This window comes from Physella acuta, unplaced genomic scaffold, assembly GCF_028476545.2.
Source record: "Physella acuta isolate Inbredline_101_S28 unplaced genomic scaffold, ASM2847654v3 ptg000541l, whole genome shotgun sequence".
NCBI classification, from domain to species: Eukaryota; Metazoa; Mollusca; class Gastropoda; family Physidae; genus Physella; species Physella acuta.
In genome coordinates, this window is record NW_026732060.1 from 55,728 (window position 1) to 65,000 (window position 9,273).

The 9,273-nt window shown below is 31.9% G+C and overlaps 2 protein-coding genes across 2 annotated transcripts in view; both read left to right on the plus strand.

The window, feature by feature from the left end:
- Positions 1-637: 637 nt before the first annotated feature.
- Positions 638-9,273, plus strand: part of LOC131945960 (alpha-(1,3)-fucosyltransferase C-like) — a 26,656-nt gene continuing 18,020 nt past the window's right edge. The window contains exons 1-3 of the mRNA XM_059306594.1: positions 638-792; positions 1,375-1,980; positions 2,500-2,625. Of these exons, the coding sequence (XP_059162577.1) occupies positions 1,395-1,980; positions 2,500-2,625 (712 nt within the window). The 5' untranslated portion in view covers positions 638-792; positions 1,375-1,394. The remainder of the gene's footprint in view (positions 793-1,374; positions 1,981-2,499; positions 2,626-9,273) is intronic.
- LOC131945963 (glycoprotein 3-alpha-L-fucosyltransferase A-like) lies at positions 3,698-5,127 on the plus strand. Its single transcript, XM_059306597.1, has 2 exons — positions 3,698-3,786; positions 4,262-5,127. Exons 1-2 carry the CDS (start codon positions 3,724-3,726, stop codon positions 4,745-4,747), a joined length of 549 nt encoding a protein of 182 aa, XP_059162580.1. The 5' UTR covers positions 3,698-3,723; the 3' UTR covers positions 4,748-5,127.

Genomic DNA, 9,273 nt, shown 5'->3' on the forward strand with positions numbered 1-9,273 from the left:
TATTAGACAAATAAATTCGGCGGTAATATTATCGTCTTTTTATCCATTATTAATGACGTCTTTATGATTGTGTATCTTTTTCGAAATAACTATCAGTTCTGTTTTTATCTACAAATAATGAGTGAGTTTCAACTTCATACATTTCGTTTCTTCTGACTTGATAATATTATTTCTGCTGAGTTTCATGTGACGTCATTCTCTCTGTCTGTGAAAGTTTTTAATGTTTGAGTTTTTTTTTTACCTATATGCATGTCCTCCATATTTACAGAGACACAGAGTATATAGGATGAAAACACTCAACGCAAAAGCAATTTCTTAGTTTTTAATATGTAATTAATTTGGTTTTTAAGCAGGATTTGAGAATTATTTTTTTTATCCTGGGGCGTCGGCGATCTGTTCCCTATTAAAGCTTATATCTCCCACTTTTATTAAATTCCATGCCCTGTTATATACTGAGGAATCTATCCCCACTACAACATCGATGAGGGTGTACTTATTGCACATTATGGGAACCTCTGCATTGAATAACACAAGCCAAACAAATGTAACAGGATTTGAAAACAATTGATTTTCCAAAAATCCATTATAATGTTCTTCCATATTTATATGGCTGAATATTATTTCTATGTTCGCTTTCGCTAATTCTCCAGAGTTTGCATTCATTCAAAGCAATGGTTTTGGTCGTGTAGATTGTGTTAATTTTAAATAAATATAAAATAATAGCATTAAGTTCTACAGGAAAAATAATTGTGGTTAAGAAAATGATTTCTATGTAACATATAACACATGTTTGTAAGTTAAAGTTTAAAAATAAAATCAAGTGCTACAATGTATTTAAAATTTTAAAATATTAACATTTTGTAACTTTTCTTCTATTTAGTTTACATAGTCAATGAATAGTTTTCAAGAGTTTTTAAAATTACAACTATTATTTCCAAAAACGATATTGTCATCAGGATGCTTTAATAATTTAATAATTTTTGAAGACAAAACATAATAATTTATGTTCTTACCTCTTTAAAAACTTGTTACATTTTCAAAAACACATTTTTCATTTTATGATTTAAAAACACCAACTAAAGTTGTAAATTTATAATTTTTTCCAATGAAATATAGAAAATGTAATATATTTTTAAATAATAGTTCGTAAGTGGTACAGTTGACTGCAGTGTACAGGTTCATACCGTAATTGCAAAATATATTATTTATTTATATTAAGCCTATATATATATATATATATATATATATATATATATATATATATATATATATATATATACACACATATATATATATATATATACATATATATATATATATATATATATATATATATATATATATATATATATAATACAACATACGTTTCATAAGTTACATACATTTTCTGAACAATGAGAAACACAGTGGTCGCTAAAGTGATTTGTATCCTACTACCGAGTGTCCTACTATTGTGTGTTTTCGTATCGAGCGTGTTGAACACGATCGTGTACAAGACAATTAAAAACAACAAGTGCAAACACATTAGAAGTCTCGACGGCATATTTTCTAATGTTTCCTTATCTGGGATCCACCCAAACATGATCGGGGGCTTGATCGCCAATGAGAGTATAATCGCTACTACCGTTTCATACAATACAAGTTTAGTTATATATTGTAAGGAATCTCCATTTGTTGTATGCAATTCAAAGAATGGAAACAATGACAGAAATATGATTGGTGCTAACAAAACATTCAACATTGCTTTGTTTTACCACCAGTCTTGGTTTTTCTCGAAAAAGGCTTTTAATTTTTCATTGTGCGGGTTCAGTAACTGTATCTTTAATGATGTAGTGACTGAAAAAACCGACGTTGTGGCTATTTATAGCATTCTTCTATACGGCGGTCGTGTGATTAAGGAGATACCAGCAAGATGGCCGCACCAGATGTACGTCATGATGGGCTGGGAGTCTCCATTTCTTTTTCACGGTTTTATGGAAGGTAACTCACAACTACTTCTTAATTGTAATTTAGGACGGAGTTTTCTCCAACACAATTTAGTAATACGTGTCAACATGTTATATACCATATTTACAGTTATCCCCGATATCAGCTATCAAGCCTCATCTATTTGGGGGTTCGAGCTCGGGACATTTCAATTTAGCAACCATAGAATATACCGATCATGACAACCCTTATATAAAAAAATTAAGTTCAAATATGTTAAAGTTCAAACAATACATAAGAAACAGTGTATCTTATCTGAAAATAATAGCTAAATAAAATAGTACTATCTAAAACCTTATTGATTTTTGTCTGATATATTTAATCCTCTTATTTACACTCGCGATTAAACAAAATGCAGTCTATGTTACTCTTTTGAACCCAGTTAAAAAGATTGATCAATAAAGTACTTGTGCTTAGATCTATCCTTTCAACTAGTTTACACCATAATACAGGCAGGATATTGTCATAGAAAATACAGGTTAAATAAAATATAACTTAAATTTGTGTGTCCAGAGGAAGGATCACCTTGGGAGACGGCCTACAACTTATCTATGACGTACAGGGTGGACTCTGACGTCTTCACACCGTACTCAAAACTGACCTTTCAGCCACAACCCTTAGCTGACCGCCCTAATTACCGTAAGTTTATTAACTAATTTGTCTAGCGATATAATTACTTTAAAAGGGAAGGCTCCAGAAAAAAACGAAAAAAAAACCCCACTTTTAAATTAATATGCCTTTCTTTTTTATTTGTGTATGTATAAGTTGGGGTTCTTAAGGGAAATATTTGCATGCATCAGGGACTCTTCTGAAAATATGATTGCCATGGCAACGGCGGCCATCTTGGAAAAAATAAAGCTATATAATCAATGATCCGTCGCTAGATTCAAATTTTCAAAGTGTTTTTATGGTAAAATTCCGTAAAATTAAGCATTAATTTTAATGGAGTTTCGCCATACCAAATTTTGAAAATTCAAAAAATAAATATTTCCAGAATGTTTTCTGTTACAAAAACTAGCCAGCGGACTCTATTAGTGTTATTACAAGAATGATCAATGATATAATATAGGCGGTATATGTGTTACGTTATGACATTTTAGAACTCCACAAAGGGTAGTTTTTTCCCCAGATGGCTGCTGTTGCCATGGCAATCATATTTTCAAATATGCTTGCAAATATTTCCCTTTAACTACCCTAACTTACATTCAATAAAACGTTTTAATTGAAGAGTTGTTTTTTTTCTGGAGCCTACCCTTTAAGATGGTTAACTAACTAGTAGAGTCGCCTAATTTGGTGACCTCGGCACTCTTCAACACTATGCTTCTCCACATTTAATTTCTCTAACGTGAGTCAGGTACCTATTAGAGATCAGAGTTTCTTCCAGGCATTTCTTTGGGGATAAATTATATACTTTTAACAGTGTCGTCGTCCCCCCGGAAATTTTAGTCCTCCCCCCCCGAAAATTTCAGGTGCCCCTCCCCCCCCCGAGAAAAAAGTCTGGAAGAAACACTGTTAGGGATAGGGAGACCCAGGCAAGTGCTAATAACTCTAAACTGTGATCCAAACTTGAGACTTTCGGGTTTACGTGGGTAGAAATAAAACCAGGGGGTAGATAAAATGTTAATGTGGCGTTAAAAGATAAAATTGATTAAAATTTCAGTTTGTATAATGCATCTTTTTGTTGAATACTGTGACTCATTTTCAGGGGAAATAGCGCGGAATAAAACAAGATCAGTGATGTGGCTGTGTGGCCATTGTCTGGTGGAGTCAAAGAGATACGAATACATTAAGGAAATGAGGGTAATTTTGTAGCTTTTATTTATAATTAACCATAAAATTCACACTTGAGGTTGATTAGATACAAAGGAGTCACGTCTCGTTACATCCGTGTTCGATATTATGGTATCTAACCATGGAAATTTTCAGCCTTTGTGTTTGTAGAACGTCTACAAATGTATATTTGATCAACACGTTTGTAGAAAGTCCATTAGTGTCAATTTGGCTTAAATGTTTATTGAACAAAATAATTTTCACTTTGTCTAAAGGAATTTTCTATATCTCTTAAATGGTTTTTGTAGACATTCTAGGTTTAATTTATAAATTGTATACCCGTGGCTCAAGTTTAATAAATAAAATCTAAGTAAAATAATAAATAAATGCTTAACTTTCAATTACCACGTTATTTTCTATAAATGGTTTTTAAAAAAAATTAAAACGTAATTTAGGCTAGAAATCAACAAAAAACCCCATATATCAATGTTTCCATATCATACAGAAATACATTGATGTTGACGTCAGGGGTGGGTGTGGAAAATCTTGTGACGAAAAACCACCTTGTATGGAATCGCTGACTCCGAACTACAAATTCTACCTGTCGTTCGAGAACTCTTTATGTCAAGATTACATCACGGAGAAATTTTTCAAACTTTTTAACAAAGACATCCACGTTGTACCAGTTGTGAGAGGAAAAGTGGACTACGAGAAATATTTTCCGGAAAACACTTTCATAAACGCGGCCAATTTTAAAACGGCCAAAGATTTGGCTTTATTTCTGCTAAATCTGGGCTCAGATATTGAGAGTTACAGCAAGTATTTAGAACATATAGATCTGTATAGAGAAACAGACGACTATCTAAAGACAGCAGGCTGTACTTTATGTAAAGCTCTAAACACGAAGAAAATGGAGCCCAAAATTTACAACATAAAAGAGTGGTTTGTCAACGGAAGTCAATGCGATCAAAATGTTAAAGACACACTTTAATTTTGAGATCTTGATTATTAATTTTTAAACAACTACAACTCTACAACAGTGAAATTTAATATACTTTACATATACGCACTACGTTCCGTTTTTGCACGATTTTATTTAACTTGCGTCCTCGTTCAGTCTGTCTATATTTCGTCACAAATCGACACGATCGAGCTAAAATTTGGGCAGTTCTGACAGATTCGTTTCAAAGTTGGCATGTGGGTTAGGACATGTAGACAATGCAAACGTACTTTAAATTTGACTTAATTGGATGCCTAATTAGTTTTTTATGAATGAATTAAAATTTCTTCAAATTAGTAGGCAGACTTATCCAACTATTCCGCACTATTATACGCGCGTTATTACATACAACATTTTTATTAAAACATATTTTTATAGGACTTTTTAGTGTTAATCTTTTTTTTTAGTAATATTAATGTACTGTTATGTTTTCATATCGTCTTTTAGTGAAAAGAAAAAAAATCACTTCTTTTGATAGTAACTACCTGTGGATATGAATTCCACTTTAAGATTCTCCCATTAGGCTATTAAGTAGTTTTTAACATAAGTTTTGTTAAATATATTTTCGACTTACTTTGTAATAAACTAAACTACTCTTTATCCTTGGATGACTGTAAGTTTTAGGGGTCATCCATATATGACGTCACGTCAGTTTGACGATTTTTATATTCACCAACCCCACTGTGACAAATCGTCATAATAAGCTTGACCACACATATGAAAAAAACACACGCAGACAGGCTGGCAGACAGGCAGGAAGGCAGTCAGGTAGGCAGGCAGGCAAACAGTCAGGCAAGCAGGCAGTCTGTAACGGAACTGAAATTATAGCATTCTAATGCTTTTTAAATGTATTAGAAAATTTCAAATTTACCTCCAGATCGTTCTGACTGGTCTGACTTCGAAAGATAAAAAATTTTTCAAATTTTATTAAAATGAATAATCTTGCTGTTCCAGTCATAGATAACTAAGTTATAGATCTCTTTGCTAAGTTTATGTTAAAAAGGTCTAAATGTTAAAAAAAAACAAAAAAAAAAACAACAGCATTAGGTTTATAAAAAATATTTTTGGGTCGAATTATTTATATTTTTTTATGCATTATACATTGACTTTCTTTTACGTGTTGTTTTATAGCTCCTTTATTACTTTGGTAAAAAAATAACGATGTGTATATTTATAATAGTTTTTACTTTCTTGTATATACAAAGTATAGAGGAAGACTTGTAATCGTGCAAAAAATAATATTCGAGATTTTTGCAAATCCCCGAGTCGGAAAAACATAGTTTTGCAATCTGGTCCGTATGTCTGTGTGTGTGTATGTGTGTCTGTGTGTGTGTAAACACGATAACTTTAGTACCGTTACAGCTAGGTTGATGAAATTTTATATATAAGTATTTTATCAAAATAGTAGATCAGCATCAACTTTTGAGCGATTTCCAATAACCGGAAGTGGTACCTTTTCGACTTTGAATTTTTCAAAAGCATATAACTTGAGTACTATTTCAGATAGATAAATGAAATTTCACTTGTAAATAAAAGATCTAATTCTCTGCCTGTTGTCAAATTTTGAGTAATTTCCGTTGACCGGAAGTAGTAATTTGCGCTATTTCCGATTTCTCAAAAAACGAATGTAAATTAAAACTAATAATATTCCGCACTATTATGCACGTTTTATTTGGCGTTCACTTGGTGTTCAATTCTTTTTCCACGAGATTTTATTCTATTTTAAAAAGTTTAAGTATTTAAAATGAATTAAAAATCATGTCTATATCCCGAGTTCCCATCCCCTGTTGTTTCATATAAGAATATTCGAGAAAGCTTAGGGGAGATCACTCCTGGTTTATTTCTTTTGGCGAATACTTTCGTCAATGTTTCATTGTCTGGGTGTCTTCCCCCTTAAAGTCGAGCCGTTTAAATATCTGTTTGTGTTGTCTCTCTCTCACTCTCTCTCTCTCTCTCTCTCTCTCTCTCTCTCTCTCTCTCTCTCTCTCTCTCTATATATATATATATATATATATATATATATATATATATATATATATGTGTGTGCGTGCGTTCCCAGAAGAGTGTCTTTATGTGAGAATATGTGAAATTGATTTAGTGTCTGCGATGTAATCCTCTTAAGCTTAAGCAATAAGCCACGTTAAAAGAAAACATTTAGAAATTTTAAATTCACAATATGGTACACAATCAATACGGTCTATGAAAATAAGCCGAATGTTATTGGTTGAATATGTGAATTAATTTCAACATGAGCGAAGAAGAAAGTCGTTTTGTTTTTCTAAAGCTGACAGAATTTTATATGTGCTGTTTTTCATTTAAAAAGCCTAAAATTTTAATGGATATTGAAGGCACAAGGAACATAAATGGTTAAATCTAAAATTTCAGCTTCATGTCACATCAAATTAATAGGTACTTCTGTAAGATAATTATAATTCTGAAAGAGAGCTTCATGTGAGTATGTGTACGGGTTCAAATTGATTTAAATTGCAACAACGGGATGTTAGTAAAATTTTATCACATTTACGATATATAACTAAGGAAATACATGTTCCACATGGATGAAGAGTTTCGTTGATAATGTGTAACATACATACATACATACATACATATATATATATATATATATATATATATATATATATATATATATATATATATATACATACATACACACACACGTAACAATCCTAATAAGTACTTAAGTTTTCAGTAATAATTAAAGTTGTTTACTATTTTATATTGTAACTATATAAAACAAAGTAATTAAGTTCGAAAATGTAAAATGTAATGTAACAAACATACAATATAGATAGGTACATTTTAATTTTATATTTCTTAAACTTATGAAACATATTGTATTTTTTAATTGTAGATAATTTAATGAACATGAATTTTTTAAAATGTTAATTTTTCTTTTTTTAAAAAATAAAGTTGCTTGGGCTTTAAAAATCCGTGACACTATAACATATATTTAAGCACATCAAAATGTTGTATATAACAATTTAAATCTAGAATGAAGTTTAGTGACAGACAACGCAAAAACATCATTGGTTCTGTTGTGTTTGGATTTTTTCTATTAATAATAACTAACGTGAACTACAACGCTTATGTAAAACGGAAATTTCGATCTAATAACTTGGAATCATTCCTTAATAATGATTTGAATAAGAATTTTCCGATTGCCACGCTAGAAGTACGGATGAAAGGAGGTTATATTGATAATGAAAGCATCATAGCAACAACAATCTCTTTTAACACTCGTTTGATAGTACCTTGTAAAATATCGCCGTACATTGACTGCGGAGTAAGAAAGATCAAGCGAGATAACCAAGTAAATTCAGTCACAAATACAAAGCAACAAAGAGTTGCCTACTTCAGAGAGAATACTTGGCGCGCCTTTTCAAAAACGACTTTCAATTTTTCCCATTGTGAGTACAGCAACTGTATAGCTGAGACAGAGGTCACGAACCTGACGGATATTGTGGCTATCTATGGCGTCAATCTATTCAACAGTTACAAAATTACCAGTCTCAAAAAAAGATGGCCGCACAAGATGTACGTTATGATGGGCTGGGAATCTCCGTTCTTATTCCATGGATTTATGGAAGGTAATTAATTAAAGAATATATAGAAATAAAGTTTATTGTCTTAATTCTGTTTGCTTTTTTAAAAGTCGGTATTAGACATAACGTGTTATTTCAACGACATCAGTAATGAGTGAAACAGACTTTAATTATTTTGAGATTTGCACTCTTTTGAGCAGCTCGTGTAAATACAACATAACGTTCATTAACTTTTTCTGTAGCTAGAGGCCTTCTGCTTGTGGACTCTGTTTGGCTAGTCCCCTAAGAGTCTCAAATAAAACAATATACTAAATAATGACATATTGCTATTTGAAGCCGTGGCCGAGGTAAGAATATGACGTCCATTCTTTTAGTTTTGTGTGTAGAACCCAAGTCATTATCGAGTTCCCACTGACTCTGTAACTTGTTTCCCCGCACACCACTGGTTACAACACATCCACAAAAACCGTTTTGATGTTGAACGAGAAAATCAAAACATGGCGGTCCTCGCAAACGATTTGCACTTATTATAAGAAACCGCCTTTTGATACTAATGCAACACATGTCAAAATGAAACAATCTGATCAAACAAATACCTCTAAGCGATTACGGATTAAATATGTGAAATCGATCAGGCCAAACAAATAAAGACCAACAGCGTATGTTGAAATCTCCCCCCCCCCCCCCAAAAGTCAATAAGCGTCTACATTGGATGACCCCCCCCACTACCCCCCTCCAATCCCTACCGAAATGTGTATGTCTTCAATACGCAAAATGTCTTCCAAAAAAGTAACTACAAATGTTGCAGTACATGTTTAGTGTATTTCTAACTTGCTTTTTAAATATTGTGGCAATGTCTATAAACATTAAAACACAACAATCTCTTATAACATGTGCCATATATCAACATATAAAGAAAAACGCAACTTTATATATATATATATATATATATAT

Bases quoted from the DNA above. Each gene is read 5' to 3' on its own strand.
- LOC131945963 (XM_059306597.1), top strand. From the start codon at position 3,724: ATGTGGCTGTGTGGCCATTGTCTGGTGGAGTCAAAGAGATACGAATAC. The intron at 3,787-4,261 runs GTAATTTTGTAG...CATATCATACAG, and splicing joins AATACATTAAGGAAATGAGG to AAATACATTGATGTTGACGT.